Source organism: Magallana gigas, chromosome 3, assembly GCF_963853765.1.
Source record: "Magallana gigas chromosome 3, xbMagGiga1.1, whole genome shotgun sequence".
NCBI lineage: Eukaryota > Metazoa > Mollusca > Bivalvia > Ostreida > Ostreidae > Magallana > Magallana gigas.
In genome coordinates, this window is record NC_088855.1 from 49,032,645 (window position 1) to 49,053,711 (window position 21,067).

Consider the following 21,067-nt stretch of genomic DNA (forward strand, 5'->3'; position numbering starts at 1 on the left):
CTAGTTAGGTTGCATTATCAGAGAAACCCAGAGGAATTCCTGCACTTTGGAGATTAATGGTGACTGCTAAAAAATGCAGATGTTGAAAACAAGTGGAGAGCTCCTGACATTCAAGTTAAAAATAATTAAAAACAAGGAGTCAAATCTACATCTAACTTTCATCTTTCTTTGATTTTACAAATATAATTAGCTTAACTCCAAACAGTGAGGCACGTGTCAAAAGAAGTGGCATTCAATTAGAAATGTGCAAGCTTGCAGAATGCTCTCAGTTGGAGTACGGTAAAATAATGCCATGTACATTTTAACTATGGATGGCAACTCCAAACGCTCAGATGGCTCTGTCTTGACTATCCTAGATTAAGTTTAGTGTTATTAGGAACTCTCTAATCTGAGGAAGCATTAGATATTTCTTTAGTTATTTTCAGTGTTAAAAAATAGTAATATTAAGAAAATCATTTCATTTTTGTATGATCTATTATAGAATTGCATATTTCAGATTATTTAAAACTTCAACTTTCAATAGGCATCATGAATTTAATTTTTTGTATTTAATTCTTTTTAATGGAAAAAAATTGTACTATGTCTTAACAAATTAACAGATTGATAAAATGATGAAACAATAGTAAAAAATTTGCAACAATTTTTGATATAAATGATTTTTCAGTGGAATCTGCTTGCCGAGTAAACAATGGGGACTGTGAACAGGTGTGTCTGGAGGGCTCCGTTCGGGGACACTACAGGTGTGGCTGTAGAGAGGGCTACCAACTCAAAAGTGATAGTCGGACTTGTGAATGTAAGTATACACCAGAACAAGAGTTAGGATCTGACACTTAGTATGCATGTTAAGTCGTACTGCATTACTGAAAGGTTATACATCTGAACCTGTGGTATTTGATAGTGTTGGAATGAAAACTCTCTTTGAAGTAGAGAAAATGGCTTAGTTAATATATAGATATTGTGTCTTGGTTTAGCAGAGTTGTCTATCCTTATGTGAACTAGTGTCGCCAATACATTGAAACAGTCGTACTGCATTAAAAAAAAAGCAATCACAAAATACCAAGGTAACCACATAAAGTGATAAAATGATTTTGTAAACACTGTACATGGGGCTGAATTTCTATAATTTTGTTGCAGAAAATTCAATATTGAACAAATCTTTGGAGTTTGACTATATCGATGTATGTTTTATTAAAACTATGTGTATGTTATTTAGTGACTGATCCCTGCAGAAACAGAAATGGAGACTGTGAACATACATGCATCAACAACAATGGTAACAGAGTGTGTGAATGTTACCGTGGATACAAGTTGTCAGCTGACCAGAGGCACTGTGAGGGTGAGTTATGAACTGAGAGTACGTAGAGTTTGGTTGATAGTATGAGGTACCATGATTGTCAGCTGTGTCAGGTATCAGCTTGATAGAGCTCAGTTGAGAAGTTAAGTAAATGAGAGAAATTATCAGTGATGTTTTCAATACTTTTTTTAAAGATATTAATGAATGCTTGAACAACAATGGAGGCTGTAGTCAGGAGTGTGCCAACACGCAGGGTTCTTTCGAGTGTCGATGTCATCCAGGTTTCCAGCTGGGCATCAACAGGAAGTCATGCTACAGTCAGTACCCAAATTATGTCCCTCTCTCATCTAATGCTCAGTTCAACCTATAGTTAGTCGTGCATGAAGACTTGAATCAGGAACAACAATTAAATGAGCTCATTTTTATGAAAATACTAAAAAGAACTTTATTTAAAATCCCTTTTTAAAACTAGGCAATTATTATTTTTTTGCATGTATACTTGCAGTGCAAGTCAGCATATGTATTGTATTACAGAGATCTCAAACATCTGGTTTTGCTTGTTCATCACTTTGTCAAACTAAGTGCTCCCATTTTTGTGTAATATTTCAAAACTGACATCATCCTGAGTGATTGTGTAGATATAGCGTTTGTCATGCTCACTCAATGATCCCCATCTCTTTTCTTGTGCTGCCCGGATTCCAAAACCTCTCACAGCCTCTTGTGTCTATGGTATGTGCTATTTATCCAGTACATCTCTCAAGGATATGAGTTCAGTATGCATTGCTTTAGTCTGATTTGACTCCAGTATATTAATCTTTATAATTATTTTTTAATGCTAACAAAACAGAGGTACGGAAAACTCTATCAGGGACGATTCATGTGCCAGGTATTGACAGAAACCGTAAAAGACACAATTACAATTTTAGTTCCGAAAATCAGTTTTCCCCTATTATGAGATCTTTTATCTTCAGAGCCAGTTGGTGTTTTCTAGATATACAGTTTATGTTGTTGAATCAATATATATTTTGACTATAGTATACTTTAAAACAACATTTATCAACTTGCAGGGAAATTTTAAAAGAATCTTGAGAGCATAGTTATTGCAAAAATTGCTTGCTACAAAGCATTTCTTGTCACTTGTAATTGTTTAGTATTATTGCAATAGGTTTGATAGCAAAAATGTCCATGTTTATCACTGGTTAATTGCAAAATGAAGTTGTTGTGAATTAAAGTTAGTATAAAGTATATTATTGTATCAATTGGTGATTAAATGGACGCCTGATTCTGTAGGGGTAGAACTGGAGCCAGTAGACAGCTGCGCCATCAACAATGGAGGATGTGCCCACAGTTGTCGCCACGAGGATGGAGGAGCCGTCTGCTCCTGTAGGAAAGGATACATCCTTCAGATAGACAAAAAGTCCTGTCTAGGTGAGTCAACAGGAACAGCTGCTGAAAATCGAGAAGTCTTCAGTTGAGTTATAAACATTTGGGTTTGTTGTAGTTGTAGATGTTGGGGTTTATCGTAGTTATATATGTTATTGAAGTTATATATGTTAATTACAAAAGGGAACTAATTTGTGTCTCTGGTGTTTTTATCAAGAAAAGTTAAAAAAAACCTAAACCATGATGTGTTACATAGGTAAGATCTGTCTTTTCTGCCCTTGTAGATGCTGACGAGTGTGGCTTGGAGCAGGCTTGCTGTGCCCACCATTGCTCTAACAATCCAGGGGGCTACACCTGCAGTTGTAGAAGTGGCTTTGCTCTGAATCGAAATGATGGCTGCTCGTGTGATGGTGAGTGTTTTGATGAATGAAGGCCTCAACAGTACTGGTAAAGTGGCTCTTTGGCAGAAACAAGAATAACTCTTTGACACTGAGTCAGTTTAAGTGCATTGGAGTGCATGCTGTTGGTGCAAAGAGGCTTTGCATAGCCATACTTTTGTTTTATCTTTAAATTCATACTGATGGTATTTCTGTATGACTTTGATATACTTATTCATCATGACTTTAAATTCTTTTAAAGATGTGAATGAGTGTTTGACGGATAATGGTGGTTGTGAACAGGAGTGTGTGAATAAGGAAGGTTCCTTCACCTGTGTATGTAAACCAGGATACAGACTTGCCCCCAACAATAGGGGGTGTATCTGTAAGTACCAAATCACCTAACCCCTATAACAGTGAAAGTCCCCCACCACCAAACCCCAACAAGTCGCTCTACCACCTAACTCAAACAACATGTACCCCACCATATATGCCAAACAACAGGAGGTGTATTTACAAGTACCTCGTCCTACCCAATTAACAAGTACCCCACTATCTAACTCAAACAGTAAGTACCACCTAACCACAACAAGTACCCAGCTACCTTACCCAAACAACAAGTACCCAACTACTAGTACAACAGCAAACAACTGGACACATTCTAACCCATTGAAGCTGTATATATTCATGAAATACCATCTTGATATCCAGGATTCTATTCAATACATTGTTTTACAGTAAAACTTAAAAAATGATGTCATGGGGACCATATTATTTGGTTTATTTTATCACAGATGTATTATTTATTTAATATTTATTTAAAAAGCATTACAGATAATAAATAACAATGAGGATGCCATGGGGACAATATTTTTATGATTTCTTATCAAAGATATAATATTTATTGTGTATCTAGTTATAAATAATACCGGTAATTGAACAATGAGGAACATTCTATAAAAAGATTTTTTAACTAACTTTTCCCATTGTAAGGGTTTCTAACAAAAGATTTTTTTTACTGTAATTTGATATTTGCTTCTGAAATTAATTTTCTAAGCTATTCTTCTGTTATTTATCAGTTTTATAGTTTTAGTAAATTTATGTCCTATAAAATTTTGATAGGTTTATCTATAGAAATTCTGTCTGTGCTAAACTACTTTTTTCACTTGTTAATTTCCTTTATTTTGGTTTACAGCCAGTTTTAGACACAACTGTTGATTTTGTTTTGGTTGGTTCTGTAGTGATAGATACTGGTCCCCACAGAGGGGACATCCCCTCCCCATTACAGTACAAGGCGTCAATACGGCCCCTCCCTCTGGCTGAAAGTCTCAAACTCCAAGATGAACTGATAGATGCTGATATCAAATATGGTAATTTTGCTTTCTGTCATCCATTTACTAATACTTTGAATATTCTATTTTAACATGCAGCTAGTAATGGAACATATCAAGGTTGGTTTTTATTATTTATTGTGATTTTTTAATGGACACGAAAGGGTAAACTGTCTAAACAACATTCACATATAATATTACAGATAATAACGCATTAAAAGGCATTATGTCATTCCTGTTGCGGAAAATAAGACGTTTTAAATGTTATTTATTGGGCTAAGACATTGATTGAGTGGTAATTTATTGGATTATGACGTTGTAGAATGTGTGCGAGGAAGTTTTGGCCCAGACTGTGAGTGGACATGCGACAGCTGCCAGAATGGAGCCAGCTGTAACCATGACAACCCGGGCTGTCTGTGTGCCCCGGGGTGGCAGGGATTCCTCTGTAACCAGACCTGCCCACTGGTAACCTGATTACATAGCTTGTACCTGCTTTATGGACACCTCTATAACCTAGTTTTTGGATACGATTTTGTACCTTAATTATCCTATGTTGGTTGCAATTTTGTTTATGAAAAATATGATTCCATTTTTATGGTACTTCAACATCTTATTCAATTGATGACTGAAGCAGGATTCTGTCTTTGATCAAAAAGGTTTAACTGTACTTGCATAAACATGAGTGAAAGGGATGTTTAAAATACATTTTTTGAAAAATGCCATTGAAATATAGTCTTTGAGTTCATGAGAAAAAACATTTACCAATTAATTTGAAAACCCCAAGAAAAGAGTTCTTATTGTTTCTCTGAATTGAAAGGAAACTTTAGATAATTGAGTAAAGAACATGTATTTATTACCTGTAGGGTTTCTATGGCAGTGGATGCAGTAAGAACTGTACCTGTCAGAATGATGGTACTTGTGACCATGTGACCGGGAGGTGTACCTGTCCCCCAGGGGTCAGGGGCGAGTCCTGTGAGGATGGCTGCCCTGCCGGGTTCTTTGGTAAAAACTGTGACAAGATCTGTTCTACACCTTGTCACAGTGGCCATTGCAATAGGTAAGAACTAATACAATTGTTGATGTATTTATAATGAATAAAAGAAGCCAGATGAGGTTTTTTCATTATTGCTACTATGATGAGACAACAAATAGTTTGGAGTGTTGAACATCTAAATTACTGTTAGAAAATTGATATTTATTGTTACCATTCATAAATCATGTAAGAGAGGTAAATCATTTACTCTCTGTTTAGATGTTTGAGGTAGGAAAATAGTTCAAGGGAATGATTTACTGAGAAAAAACTTGTCCTGGACAGTTTCTTCTCATTAATTGGATTTTTCCCATCCCACTCTGAGTTGTACTTTGGTTAAGGAGTACTGTAAACTTTTAAGAAATTCAGCTCTCCACAATGAGCTGGTAGCCATTGTTGTTGTGACTTTTGATTGATGTTTTTATGGCTTTATTTTCTCAGGGAGTTTGGGTACTGTCAGTGTCCCCCCGGATTTGTGGGACCCTACTGTAATGCTAGGTGTCCGTCCTTTAACTGGGGGTCAAACTGTGTGAACACATGTCGATGTAACAGGACCACAACAGATTACTGTAACCCAGAGGTAATTAATGGCTAACATTGTTTGCAAAATAAAAGTGGAAAAAATATACCCTTGTTTGCCTAAAAGTTGTTTCTTTATTTCTAAGTTAAGATATTGTAATTCATGTTTTATGTAATATTAACTTGTATCAATTTTTTCTTGCATGATCATTTGGATCTTTTGTGTCTAATATGATACCTATTGTTTATGATGATATGTGATGTTTTAGAATGGCAAATGCTCATGTAAGAAGGGTTTCCATGGTGACCAGTGTGAGTTTCGATGTTCGCAAGGGCATTATGGGAAAAACTGTGAAGAGAAATGTCATTGCAATAACAACCAGTCATGTGACCCAGAAAATGGCCGCTGCTACCTCAGATGTGCCCAAGGCAGAATGGGTGACAGCTGTGATCAAAGTAAGGACAAAGCTTTTGTATCTGCTGTGTTAGATATTTGTCTAGTAGCATTTACTCCTTTTGGGGGTTTTATTTTTATTTGGCTGTTCTTAAAAGTAAAATTTAAGTTCTGTTTTCCTTAAGTTGAATGGTTTTTTTTCATTGTACTTTTGGTTGATGTAGATTTTTTGTTATAGTTTGTCCTCGTGGAAGTTTTGGTTTTAACTGTGAACAGAAATGTAATTGTCACAATAGTGAGTGTAGCCCAGAGACTGGGCGCTGTATTTGTAGAGCAGGCATGCGGGGAAGACATTGTAATAAGCGTAAGTAATGCTACTCCAATGATGAAGACTGATACTGTTACACGAAAACTCGGTTATAGCAAAGTCCTATGGACCAATGGATTTACTTAGTAATATCCGTAATCGTTATATCCATATAACGAATTCATAATAATAACTGTAGCGAATTCACAATATACATGTTTTCTTTAACCAGACTACAGTTTTTGCTAATTGAGGCTTAGAATGAAAATACATTCTTTTGATACCTTTAAAATTCGGATTATAAGTTCAAGAAGTTATGCGAAAATAATTTCATTCAAACCATTATGTTAAATGATAGTGCAAACTTTTTAAACTGTAAACAAAAGCGTTATAAAAGTGTTCAATTTTGTTATTATTCTCCTCTACGGGACTCAAAATCCATTTGCTATATCCGTAAACTTGTTATATCCTAATTCGTTATAACCGTAGAATTTTGCAAAGATTTCTCAAGAATTTTAATGGGGACTCAAAAAAACTTGGCTTTATCCTTGTTTGTACCAAACAGGTTTAAGTGTACATGTATATATATTCAAGAAATTGTAATAGAGTAGTGACTTGATAGTTTATTTCATACATTGTAGTTGTTTTTAGTTGCCACTTTTCGTAGCTTTATTGCTGTATTTTACAGCTTGTCGTAATGGAACATGGGGAGTTAACTGCATGTATGAATGCACCTGCAAGAAAGGAGAGTGCGATAAGGTCACAGGGGAATGCATCTGTCCTGATGGATGGTATGGTCTTGAATGCCAAAATGGTAAGTTATTACTGGTAATGTCAATGCTATAGAATTTACAATTTTAATACAAAAATTCAAGTCTTATCCTTATAATTTATAAGAAAAAGAGGAAAAAGTGATGATACACTGATCAGCTCTTTACAGAGAAAAAACATAAAAGATATCAAGAGACTTAAATCCAGCTGATAACATGGATGTTTCTGTTTGGTATAGCCTGTCCTCCAAATCGGTATGGTTTCCAGTGTTTGCTGCAGTGTAAGTGTGAGAACAACGCCATGTGTAACCCTACAGATGGCTCCTGTAAGTGTAAGGAGGGGTTCAGGGGCACCTTCTGTGACCAAGGTAAGAACTGCTACCCCCAGCTACTGAGTACTGACCATTGCTTTTATTGCATTTCTCTACAGTTGAATCTTCATTATTGTTGGTGGCTAAATTTATGTTGAATTCGTGTTGCACAAATGTTGATCCTCAACAATATATAATCTTTATTTATCATTCTTGAAAATTGAATTTATGACATCAAATACTCTTTCACATCTAAAAAAAAAATGGGAACCCAAATAAATAGACCCTGATAAATTGAGATGAAATCACAGTATATCCAGTAATGCAAATGTTTGTACCTTTGCAGTGTGCCCCCCGGGGACGTATGGACCGGACTGTATCTACAGGTGTGCCTGTAAGAACGGGGCGGAGTGTGACCACATCACAGGGGAGTGTATCTGTGGGCCGGGCTGGAAGGGCGTAGGCTGTGATGAAAGTAAGCACACACTGACCCCTTCAGTAGAGAAACTTTGATTATATTCAGTTATCATTGCAGAAATTGCAATTGAAAGTGTACAATGGTATAATACAAAGATGCTTTACTTATCTGTTTTGTGCATTGTGTAGTGTGTGAGCCAGGCACTTATGGAGCAGGCTGTAAAGAAAAGTGTCGCTGTGCTAATGGGGCGTCATGTGACCATATTGGAGGAGGGTGCACCTGTGACAAAGGCTGGCAGGGGAAGCATTGTGACAAGCCCTGCCCCCAGGGATTTTTTGGCATGGACTGTCGGGGGGTCTGTAACTGTGGCAACAATGGCGCAGAGTGTAACCATGTGACCGGGGAGTGCAAGTGTTCAGCAGGCTGGACGGGGATGGACTGCTCCAAGACCTGTCCCCTGGGGACCTTTGGGGAGGGGTGTCAGCACCAGTGTCACTGTGGTAACGGGGGTACCTGTGATCCTGTGTCTGGAGCCTGTGTGTGTGCGGCGGGATGGAGGGGCAATCACTGCGAGGAGGGTAAGCTGCAAGGGAATACTATTGAATAGTAACCATTCATTATAACCCTATATATATAGAAAGGAATTTATGTGTTATTTTTTATCAACAGTTTGGGTTCTAATTTTGTAGAGTGTCCTCGTGGATTTTATGGAATCAATTGTTTGTACCACTGCTTTTGTCGAAATGATGCCCCATGTAACAGCATCACGGGAGAATGTAACTGTACAAGTGGCTTCACTGGAACAGCCTGTGAAAAATGTGAGTTTTGCCTATTTTTTTCTTTAGTCTGGTGCCTTGTTTTAAGGTCTTTTTGATTGAAAGGTTGAGTGATCAAAGGAAGCCTTTCCTTTACTTCAGCAAGTTATGAGGGTTTCTATTTTTACTTCAGCATGTTACGAGGGTTTCTATGGCCCCAACTGTGTACATCAGTGCAAGTGTGTGCATGGAGAATCCTGTGACAAAGAGACAGGCAAATGTAAATGTCTGCCAGGATACCATGGAGAGTTCTGTGACAAAGGTACTTATATCGAAAGCTTTGCATTCCATTTACCCTGAATTCAATTGTATCCACAATTCATATCATATCATTTCACAATTTTCACTTAAGCCAAAATATTCTTTCTGATATTTTAAACTTAAGATATGATACTCCCATTCATTTTAACACATCTGTTGGAATTTTTAAAGAAAAAATGTGATCGATTTGTAGAGTGTCCACAGGGATTCTATGGGGAAGATTGTGATGAAGGTTGTGGGTGTCAGAATGGGGCGTCATGTCACCATGTTACCGGGACCTGTACGTGTACCGCTGGGTGGAGAGGCCGGCAGTGTCACCGACGTAAGTACTGATAAATCAATGAGTGACTGCTGTAAAAGTCCTGCACCAAATATGGATTTTCTTTGTTATATCCATAATTCGTTATATCCGTATAACGAATTCGCAATAATATCTATAGCGAATTTACTAGATACATGTTTTCTTTTACCAGACAATAATTTTTCTAATTGAGGCTTAAAATAAAAATACATTACTTTGATACCTTTAATAATTGGATTGTGAATTGAAAAAATTACATGAAAATAAAGTCATTCAAACTATTTTGTTATATGATAGTGCAAACTTTTTTAAACTGTAAAGAATTTCGTTATAAAGGTGTTAAATTATGTTATTATTCACTATAACTGTAAATTCGTTATATCCGAATTCGTTATAACTGTAAAATTTTGCAAAGATTTCTTAAAAATTGCACTGGTGACTAAATAAACTTCACTATATCTGAGAATTTGTTATATCGGTGTTCGTACTAAACGAGTTTTACTGTACAGGGTTATTTTCACCTGATGTAATTTTTGCCCTTCTACATTTGCAAACAGTTTTGCTCTGTTTTGAAATTTCTTGGACACTGCTGTGTTTTAAGAGAGATTTATGAGACATAGGAATTTGCCCAGTCTGAAATTTGCCTGCTGACAATGAGGGCGAAAGGGGCAAAAATAAGATTGGAACGAATATTCCCCTGTATTGAGTATATTACTATGTTTAAGAGTTGTCCATTTTCTCTATTGCATTTAATCCTTTTATTCCTTGAGCTTGGACAAAGTTTTAGACAGATTGGAATAATGTTTTGAATAATTGTATTGTATTTCAGCCTGCATGAGAGGATTTTATGGCAAAGACTGTATGGAGGTGTGCCGGTGTGAGGATGACAAGCCATGTGACCATGTCTCGGGGAAATGTGAATGTCCACCAGGGTTCACCGGCAGCAGCTGTCAGGAGAGTAAGTATGATCTTGTCATGTGACAGTTGTAAGGACAGGATGAACTTGTCACCTAACAGTGTGACAGTTGTCAGGAATGTATGCTCTTGTCATTCGACAGTTGTCAGAACATTAAGTGTGATCTTGTCACCAGACAGTGTGACAGTTGTCAGGACAGAAAGTTTGATCTTGTCATGTGACAGTTGTGGGGACTGATTTTGTCACATGACAGTGTAACAAGTATAACCTCAGTTTGTTCTTGTTACTGGACAGTTTGATAGCTGCAAGGCTGTAATGACAGTATTTATCATGTCATACCCGAAGAAACTTTGGTAATCCTTGACAATCACAGTAGTCAGGATAATAAGTATGGGTTCTGTAAAGGTGGTTATTCATGCGTGGGGGATATTTACACTAGTAATGCGTTAAGCATCCAAGTATTTAATACCCAGGTGTATTGTTTGACCATAGAAAACGCATACTTAAGCACCAGCTTAAGTAACCACTTTTACAGTATGCATTATTTGATTAATTATAAATGAGGATGATAAGAAAATAACAAGATAATATCATGTGACAGTGTGACATGTCAACACCTGTGAATGATTTTCTGTGACAGATTGTCCTGAGGGTCGGTTTGGGGAGGGATGTAACGAGACCTGTGACTGTGACCAGAACTCGGTCTGTGACTCAGTTACTGGGCGCTGCAGCTGTAGACCGGGCTACTCCGGCAAGAACTGCTCCAGAGGTAGATTCATGTACATCACACTGCTTGTAGCTGACTGCTGATCGACTGTGTAGACTGATCGCATCGCATCTTAACAATCTTAATGAACCTATTCATGTGTGAAAGAGGCATTAACTTTTTCACTTGGTTTGCATCTCCAAGTTCATTAAAAACCTGTATGTTCTTCAATATTTTAACTAGTTTTGAAAGTGATATTCATATAAATAATGCTTCCATTTTACTTATTTTATGCATTCAAATTTTAATGACTTACAGCAAAACTTGGTTATATAACAAATTTCAAAGTTTTTTTTATTACCACAGGAATTTGTTAGACATTCATAGCAAATCCTGACAAATTCATGTTTTGCTGTTGTTTGCTTAATGTACTCGTAACTTATTACTTCGTTAATTGTGTCCTTTATATGCATCATGATAAGTTTTTTTTTTCTAACAGCTTGCATCTAATTTAGGGATGTATTTATTTTGAAATGCTTGATATAACATCTTCTTTGCTTAATCAAACATTACCTTTTGCTTAATCTAACATTTACCTTTCAACAGGGAAAAAGAATAGAAAAAATAGGAAAGCTCGAGGAAAGCAGAGAAATGAGAGAATATCAGTCGTGTCTTTTGAAAACAAACCCAAAGTGAGGCCCAACTCAGGTACAGAGAGATCTGTCTCCCATATGGGGTGTTAAGTTATGTCTGATTTCTGTCTGGTGAGGGATGATCAATGTAGAAGCCACTTTGCAAGCATGTGCAAGGTGATCTGATATTCTATTTTATCAAGATTTGAAAAAAAAAATTGTTTTTTATTCCATGCAGAATCCTGGAGAACTGGTAATCTTCACTGTTGTAAACAGAAAAAAAAATCCCCAACAATGTGTTGTAAAGTCTTGTGTTGTAATGCTTTTAGAGACTTCTGTAAATTTTATTTACCCAGTTTATTGCAAATTGTCCAGATAGGTGAAATCTTCTGCAATAGTCCAAGGACTGGTACAAGTTACAATTTAAGTCAGTGTCTGGAATTGCGATATTATTCTGGAGAGGTGGATCTTGGAGAATTGTACCATCTCTATCAAGATATTATATATTTTGTTTCCATTAGGAAAAAATAAGTTTAATTTGTAGTTGTTGAATTTATCATCAGTGCAGAATTAGTGATTATTAAAGAAAAGGAAAAATTGTTGTATTATTGTGAGGTAATGTACGGCCAAAAAAATCCATTTAAAATTGTAAAATTATGTAAAGATACCCTAACCAATTCATTGAATATCTTTTAACATGCATGTATACCAATGGAATTATTTCTGAGATTTATATTAACCAGTGCTTAAAAAGTTTGTTAATGTGCTTGTGCAGAAATAAGATATACAACTGTACACATTTAGAACAGAGTCTCTGTTTATCTTTATACCCTTTTTTGTGCATAAATACAGCTTGAAATTGCTTTAAATCCTACTATTGAAATAAATGAACATCAATAGCAAAGACATAGTTGCAAAGAATTTGATATTTCCATAACACAGTCTTTTCAGTAGTGAGACATGGACTTTTCTCTCTAATGTTCAGGTTGTGAAGAGGGAATGTTTGGTGTAAGCTGTGAAAACAAGTGTAACTGTGAGAATGGGGCCACTTGTGACCCTACCACAGGGACATGCATGTGTCCTTTGGGTTATATCGGCCCCACCTGCTCTGAGCCCTGTCCCCGGGGATATACAGGTCAGGGCTGTAGACATGTCTGTAAGTGTAGAAATGAGGCAACCTGTGACCCAGAAAATGGCCGGTGTCTGTGTCCACCTGGTTACCATGGAGACAGATGCCAATTTAGTAAGTGTCTTATTCTACATCAGGCTGTTAACATTTGTAAAAAAGAATTGCATAAAAAAATGCTGAGTGTATATTATATCATGTCATATTGCTCATTTTAAACAGAATGTGATGAAAACAGTTTTGGCAAGGACTGCAGTGGAAATTGCAACTGTTCTGAAAATGGTCGCTGTGACCCGGTGACAGGTCAATGTCACTGTGACCTTGGCTGGATGGGGGACAGGTGCGATCAGCTGTGTCCTTCGGGAAGGTTTGGGCCGGCCTGTGTCCACTCTTGTGTGTGTCAGAACAATGGGTCATGTGACCCAGTGAGCGGATGTTGCAGCTGCCTGCCAGGGTTCTATGGACAGAGCTGTGAATTCAGTACGCCACATTGCTACCATAAAGCCTTATTTATGAGGATTGATAAATTGTTGTTTTGTATATTCTCTAAATTCTGGTACATGTATTTTTAACCGGGTTTTCCAACGGAAAAATCCAGTTATTAAAATGGTGAAAATGGCGGGCGGGCGGCTGCCAAAAGGGTACCCTCATTGTACGGATAACTCCTCCTACAGTTTTCAAGATAGGAAGTTGTTCTTTTGCAGATCAATTGTACATATATCAGAGGTGTGCATATTGCTAGCATTTTGATTTACGATAATTTATCGAAAAACTACCAGCTTTTGACCTTAGTCATTTTTTGGCAAAATATTGCATATAGGGAACCCTCATTGTACGGATAACTCCTCCTACAGTTCTCAAGACAGGAAGTTGTTCTTTTGCAGATCAATTGTACATATATCAGAGGTGTGCATATTGCTAGGATTTTGATTTCCGATAATTTATGAAAAAACTACCAGCTTTTGAACTTAGTCATTTTTTGGCAAAATGTTGCATATAGGGTACCCTCATTGTACGGATAACTCCTCCTACAGTTCTCAAGATAGGAAGTTGTTCTTTTGCAGATCAATTGTACATATATCAGAGGTGTGCATATTGCTAGCATTTTAATTTCTGATAATTTATCGAAAAAATACCAGCTTTTGACCTTAGTCATTTTTTGGCAAAATATTGCATATAGGGTACCCTCATTGTTCGGATAACTCCTCCTACAGTTCTCAAGATAGGAAGTTGTTCTTTTGCAGATCAATTGTACATATATCAGAGGTGTGCATATTGCTAGGATTTTGATTTCCGATAATTTATGAAAAAACTACCAGCTTTTGAACTTAGTCATTTTTTGGCAAAATATTGCATATAGGGTACCTTCATTATACGGATAACTCCTCCTACAGTTCTCAAGATAGGAAGTTGTTCTTTTGCAGATCAATTGTACATATATCAGAGGTGTGCATATTGCTAGGATTTTGATTTCCGATAATTTTTGAAAAAAATACTAGCTTTTGAACTTAGTCATTTTTTGGCAAAATGTTGCATATACATGTAGGGTACTCCATTTCACTGGATAAGGGTTGACATGGATACAGTTTACATAAAAGAAAACCCGGTTTGCTGTCACATTGACAGCTTTTCACTTGTTAATTAATGTTTTTGTTTGTAGGCTGTCCTGAGGGAACTCATGGTCTGTACTGCCGTGAGACATGCAGCTGTAAAAACAGTGCCAAGTGTAATCCAATCAATGGCCAGTGTAGGTGTAAACCTGGCTACCATGGCGACAACTGCCAACACAGTGAGTTTCTTGTTCCTCTTGCTGCTGTTTAAAACCACTAAGCACTGCTTGATTGTCTGTTAGTACTTATACTAGGTGCATGTTCCAGAAGATTTTGTAACAATGATCAATGGTTTAAATTTCAGTGTGTTCACGAGGGTTCTATGGATCTAAGTGTAGAGAGGAGTGTCAGTGTGGCTCCTCCCACTGTGATCATGTGACAGGGGAGTGCTTCTGCCCTGTCGGACTGAAGGGGGCCAATTGCACAAACAGTAAGAATCTGTTGTGAAAAAATTCCTCTTGTAATCATATTCGCAAAAATTTTGTATCAATCTTTTTTTTGTACTCTATAGCTCATCAATCTTTTTCTTATGAAATGTCATGCCATTAATCACTTTTAATATCAGTGGGTCTTAGAAATATTGAGAGCTTTAGTATTATTACTACATAATCTAGAAAAAATCATGAGATTTGTTTGTTCTTCAGTGTGCAAGCAAGGAAAGTATGGTCCTAACTGTGAGTTTTTCTGTGACTGTGATAACCAGGGATTCTGTGACCCTGAAAGTGGGGCCTGTGTGTGTCGGGGAGGCTTCACTGGCTCCAGGTGTCAGTACATCTCAGGTAGGTACTCACAATTAGTAACTCTGCTATGTGTCTGTATTATTGAACCTTCTTAAGAAAGATTTGAATCTTCAATGTTTTTCCATTTCTTGTATGTTTCTATTGTTCAGTTGCACACATATCTGACCTTGAACTTGATGATGAGTAAAGATGAGGGTAGGTCACAGACTGTGGCTTGTTAACATATCTCTAAAGCCTTGAACTGTTGTCATTTTGCTTAATTAATTTCTTATTATTTGCTGATATTAATTGTTTAATGTGGAAACAAAAAAATATGCAAAATGATTATTTTAATGCATGTATTGCTGTAGTTTAACAGTTATTTATCTACAGAAGCTTTACTGATAAAACAGTGTAAATAAATAGTTTACTACTTCAAGAGAGTGCATTCCAGAAATCACATGAATCCATATGCTTCTGTAGAGAATAACGAAGGAGCATATTTTAAAAGATAATGTCAAGTTACTTGCATCTCTATTATAAACAATATAGTCTTCATTGATTTTGAACTTTAAAATGGCAGCAATTTTTTAGCATACACAGTAAGCCTGATTGATAAAGGGATATGTTATGGCTGGTATTTTAAAAGCCAGAAAAAAAACATTCTTTACTTTCTTTAGCAAGAAGTGTTAAAATAATTTCTGCAGGTAAAGATTTTGTTTGGAATTCAAGCCCTTTATTTTTAGCTCATCTGAACCAAAGAAGTTTTATACATCTAAGCAATTTGGCCCATGGGCCTCTTGTTATTTTCATACTGTTTTTAAAATATGAAGCTGGGGTATTTACTTCCATGTACTCTTAAGACATAATGTAATATATGTAGATTTAATATGATAGGATTGAGATTTAATCATATGGAAAAGTATATTCTATGAAATCAAGATTATTATACCCCCCGCAAACGAAGTTTGGGGGGGTATATAGGAATCACCTTGTCCGTCCGTCCGTCTGTCCGTCCGTCCGTCCGTCCGTCCGTCTGTCCGTCTGTCTGTTCGATTCGTGTCCGGTCCATATCTTTCTTATGGAGAAACATTAGAAGTTCTTACTTCACACAAAGATTGCTTATGACCTAAGGGTGTGTCATGACCTTGAACCAAGGTCATTCGGGCAAGGTCAAGGTCACTGGCAGAAAAAGTGCAAAATTCGTGTCCGGTCCATATCTTTCTTATGAAGAAACATTAGAAGTTCTTACTTCACACAAAGATTGCTTATGACCTAAGGGTGTGTCATGACCTTGAACCAAGGTCATTCGGGCAAGGTCAAGGTCACTGGCAGAAAAAGTGCAAAATTCGTGTCCGGTCCATATCTTTCTTATGGAGAAACATTAGAAGTACTTACTTCACACAAAGAATGCTTATGACCTAAGGGTGTGTCATGACCTTGAACCAAAGTCATTCGGGCAAGGTCAAGGTCACCAACAGAAAAAGTGCAAAATTCGTGTCCGGTCCATATCTTTCTTATGGAGAAACATTGGAAGTTTTAACTTCACACAAAGATTGGTAATGACGTAAGGGTGTGTCATGACCTTAACCCAAGGTCATTCGGGTAAGGTCAAGGTCACTGACAGAAAAAATTGCAAAATTCGTGTCCAGTCCATATCTTTTTAATGGAGAAACATTGGAAGTTCTTACTTCACACAAAGATTGCTTATGACCTAAGGGTGTGTCATGACCTTGACCCAAGGTCATTTGGACAAGGTCAAGGTCAATGGCAGAAAAAAAGAACAAAATTCTTGTCCGGTCCATATCTTTCTTCTGGAGAAACATTGGAAGTTCTCAGTTCACACAAAGATTGCTTATAAGATAAGGGTTTGTCATGACCTTGACCCAAGGTGATTTTGGCAAGGCCAAGGTCACTTGCAGAAAAGTATAAAACTTGTGTCCAGTCCATATCTTTCTAATGGACAAATTTTGGAAGTTCTTAATTCACATCTAGAATGCTTATAACCTGAGAGTATGTCATGACCTTGACCAAAGGTCAATTGAGGAAGTTCAAGGTCATTGTTAAAAAAAAATCGGGCTCAGTATACCAATAATTCAAAATTGGAATTTCGTTTGATTCGAGTCATGTTTGTTAACATAAGGATGCAAATGTCCTCATGCATTAACAGTTAACTTGAACTAAAATGGAATTTAAAGAATAGAAATTGGTTTGTGTACTCATATAAGCATTAACAGTTTTAAAAAATAGAGCAGTTGTTATTTATAGAAAATGGACGATGAAAAAGATTCATTCAATATTTTCTATAATAGAACAAATACATGAGTTATGATTTTTCTTAGCGGGGGGTATCAATTGTGAGCTTGCTCACAGTACCTCTAGTTTATTTTGTTAATTTATGAATGAATTTAACAGCTTGTATATTTCATTAATAGATGAATATACATGAATGTACTAATTTACTAATAATGTATAGTTCTAGTTAACTTTCTTTTGTTATTATGCATGGTTTTAAAGGTTGATAAAGACAATAATTTGATATTTGTATAATTCAATTATGATTGACAACAATTGTAAAATTTGCTTCTTTTTTGATGAACTGTTTATTACTGGTAGTATTTGCAACTGCTAGACATTTATTTTCATATTGCGATTGTAAAGCTACATTTAGTGGGTTGGCCTGAGGACTCCCAAGGATCACCTTCTTTATTTCATTAATGTAAATGGGTCAAATATTTTTAATATGGTTGAGATTCCTATCCCTCAAAATATATTTACTTGTTGCTTTTGTCATGATGTAGTGAGTGGGTAGTAGGTAGTTATAGAACTGTCTTTTGCATTGATCTTAGCTTACACGGAGCTGTATTTACAGGGTTAAAATAAACTTATGTGACATTCAAAGTTCAGGATAATTACATTTATTTAGTACAAACTTTATGACCTGCAATAAAAACATGGTGCAAAGCCTCTTAGATCTGGTAACATATCAATGGTGCACCAAGTAATATATTTTAAAAAGTCAATTAATAAATTAAGAGTGAATAAAACTAAGCTGTCAATAATATTGGGTTATTTTCTTTATTCAGCATCTTCCTCCACCAGAAGAGGAGACATTCCATGGAATGTACATTACTTTGGCAGGAGGTGACAGAAGCAGAGACATCTCACAGGTGCTTCTATAAATAGAACACTCCCCCATCCAATCACAGTGTTTAAAGGGAGACAATCTTTTTACCCAGAATTCCATTGCATCAATCACCACACCTCACGCTTCATCCACCAGCTTTGATTGGATGTAAAACCTGTGCCAATAGATTTCTATTTTAAGATGCTGTTTGATAAAATGACAGATGTGTAATTGGCATTTCTAATACTTTTCTTTTTTTAATTAATTTAACATTTGTTCTAATTTATCGGGTTATATTTCCATTTTTCTTTGCTTTTGACTTTCAATGAGCAACAATATTTGCTGTAGCAAAAAATATTTTATATTTTAACAAGTATGAACATATGTATATTTGAGCTCACTCAATTTCAATGATAAGTAGATAAAAGTGTAAATATTTAAAAAATAGTGAAGTAATTTCCATTTCACAATTCTTACGTTGATTGACATTGAATAACTTTCATAGGAAAAGCATGTTGAGAAACTTGCTATAATACATGTTGTATCAAATTGTTGGTATGTTGGTTATAGCTGATTGAATGGTTGTTCAAAGATTTTAATGTGTGGGATCAATTTTGAGAATGTGTTCGATGTACTTGGTATTTTATTTTATTGAAGACCAAAGAAAATTACATTTTTAGCCTTTTAGAATCTTATGAATTGGTGCAATATATTTACCATTATTTAACTCCTAGTTGCCCTTTGTTTATATTTCATATCTATGTGTATGACAGGTGTTAATTGCATAGTTATATTGCTATAATGCTACATGTTTTGATTTATGTCATGGATGTATAGAATTATCACAGTATTTATTTCATAAAAATACATGTGTTATCTGTGTACATCAATATCCGCATTCAAATCATTCAATATGTATTATATAAATGATAAGTTAAAAGGGGTAATCATGATTTATAAATGATACACATATATGATCAAATGATGTCTATACATTGTATACCTCTTAACAAGACATGGACTTTAGGTAGTTTGTGTCAACGACAGTTTGATTTAGGCCTGTTCATTGATATTGCCTATCAACAACATTTGTCAGACTCTTTGCCTGTGTAATTGGTTAAATCATATTTCACTTGAGGCCACTGTCATAGTAAAAGTCCATTGTTTTGTTAAAATAGCTTTGAATTACTTTATAATGTGATTATTGATGTGCATAAATGAAATAAATGTTTTATAACACATTTATAGATGATTGTTCCACCATAGATATTTACGTGATTTTGTTTACACCTGTTTATGACATCCATTGCCAGTGTTTTAATTGTGATCATAAATATTATCATGTTGTAATTATATTGATTTATTTTCCCATGTATTTTGTAGCTTCAAAAATACTCATTCAAAGCCTGATACCAAGTGGCTTGCTCGATTCTAGATGATACCATATGTGTAATATATAGTACGATATAGTAGCATATACATGGTATATGTGTTAATATGAAGAATAACTTCTTGCTTATTATACCTTTATGGTAAATTGTTTCCTTTCCAGAAATTTGCTGTACTAGAGAATGACTGTTGTTATATTAAACATGAAAGTTGAAAGTCAATCCTTTGGGTAAATTTTCCTTAGAGGTGTGTGTTACTGTTAAACATGTAACAATATCCTCTGTATTTTTAAGTTTTGAAAATAGTCTCCACAATCTAGCTACAAGTTACTGTCTGTATGCAATAATTAAATTCAACATGGCTACTTCGGTTTTCATTAGTGTGTGTGTTTTTTTTATATAATGCAAATATCAGTGACATGGTAAACTGTAGTTTTCATCTGTAGAACTAAATTCAATGGTTGCAAACTGTTGTTTAGGAAGACAAATAACAGGGGCTTGTGTAAAACAAGAGGCCCATGGGCCACATCGCTCACCTGAGGAACAATAGGTATATGATAAAATCAGCTTAATGGGGTCATAATACAAACAATCTGGACAATGTACAATAATATATGTAGATCCTGTAGAAATAAAATCCATTTTACCCCTGGATATTCTTATGTTTATAATCATTAGTTTCTTTTCTAACAGGATGATTTTATAGTCATATCACATGTTGAGTATTGCAGTTCTCAAAAAAAACCTTAACAATTGTTTATATATGGGATATAAAGCTACATCAAACTCTGAACCTTCTTGTGAGGCCGAAGAATTGTCCTGGAGCCAAAGTCTTAACAATTATAAAGACTCATCTGGCTGATTAGTTTCTGAAATTTTTAAAGATTTACTCTATATATTCCTATGTAAAACTTTAACACCCCCCCCCCCCAATGTGGCCCCACCCTATCCCCAGGGATCATGATTTTCACAACTTTGAATCTACACTACCTGAGAATGCTTCCACACAAGTTTCAGCTTTCCTGGCTGATTAGTTTTTGAGAAGAAGATATTAAAAGATTTACTCTATATATTCCTATTTAAAACTTTGACCTCCATTGTGGCCCCACCCTACCCCCGGGGTCATGATTTTCACAACTTTAAATCTACACTTCCTGAGGATGCTTCCACACAAGTTTCAGCTTTCCGGGCTCATTAGTTTCTGAGAAGAAGATTTTAAAAGATTTACTCTAAATATTCCTATGTAAAACTTTGACCCCCCATTGTGGCCCCTCCTTACCCCCCCCCCCCCGATCAATTATCTCCCCTTAGAAACGGATGTGGTCCTTAATT

General features: G+C 35.9%; 1 protein-coding gene across 11 annotated transcripts in view; it reads left to right on the forward strand.

The window, feature by feature from the left end:
• LOC105318051 (multiple epidermal growth factor-like domains protein 6) overlaps positions 1-20,107 on the forward strand; it is a 44,968-nt gene extending 24,861 nt beyond the window's left edge. For 3 of the 11 annotated variants that reach the window (XM_011414921.4, XM_011414930.4, XM_011414933.4), the window contains 31 exons: positions 665-793; positions 1,214-1,336; positions 1,489-1,611; positions 2,009-2,023; positions 2,142-2,180; positions 2,585-2,722; positions 2,962-3,087; positions 3,317-3,439; positions 4,296-4,424; positions 4,708-4,850; positions 5,249-5,442; positions 5,857-5,995; positions 6,204-6,390; positions 6,567-6,692; positions 7,324-7,449; positions 7,645-7,773; positions 8,063-8,191; positions 8,323-8,712; positions 8,824-8,952; positions 9,083-9,211; positions 9,404-9,532; positions 10,341-10,469; positions 11,068-11,196; positions 11,740-11,841; positions 12,004-12,018; positions 12,751-13,008; positions 13,114-13,371; positions 14,552-14,680; positions 14,806-14,931; positions 15,146-15,280; positions 18,307-20,107. In XM_011414921.4, coding sequence (XP_011413223.3) covers positions 665-793; positions 1,214-1,336; positions 1,489-1,611; positions 2,009-2,023; positions 2,142-2,180; positions 2,585-2,722; positions 2,962-3,087; positions 3,317-3,439; positions 4,296-4,424; positions 4,708-4,850; positions 5,249-5,442; positions 5,857-5,995; positions 6,204-6,390; positions 6,567-6,692; positions 7,324-7,449; positions 7,645-7,773; positions 8,063-8,191; positions 8,323-8,712; positions 8,824-8,952; positions 9,083-9,211; positions 9,404-9,532; positions 10,341-10,469; positions 11,068-11,196; positions 11,740-11,841; positions 12,004-12,018; positions 12,751-13,008; positions 13,114-13,371; positions 14,552-14,680; positions 14,806-14,931; positions 15,146-15,280; positions 18,307-18,368 — 4,238 coding nt within the window. In that variant the 3' untranslated portion in view covers positions 18,369-20,107. Of the gene's footprint in view, positions 1-664; positions 794-1,213; positions 1,337-1,488; positions 1,612-2,008; positions 2,024-2,141; positions 2,181-2,584; positions 2,723-2,961; positions 3,088-3,316; positions 3,440-4,295; positions 4,425-4,484; positions 4,506-4,707; positions 4,851-5,248; positions 5,443-5,856; positions 5,996-6,203; positions 6,391-6,566; positions 6,693-7,323; positions 7,450-7,644; positions 7,774-8,062; positions 8,192-8,322; positions 8,713-8,823; positions 8,953-9,082; positions 9,212-9,403; positions 9,533-10,340; positions 10,470-11,067; positions 11,197-11,739; positions 11,842-12,003; positions 12,019-12,750; positions 13,009-13,113; positions 13,372-14,551; positions 14,681-14,805; positions 14,932-15,145; positions 15,281-15,390; positions 15,437-18,306 lie in introns of all 11 variants that reach the window. The other 8 variants (XM_011414923.4, XM_011414925.4, XM_011414922.4 and 5 more) reach the window with 8 other exon arrangements.
• Positions 20,108-21,067: the final 960 nt, after the last annotated feature.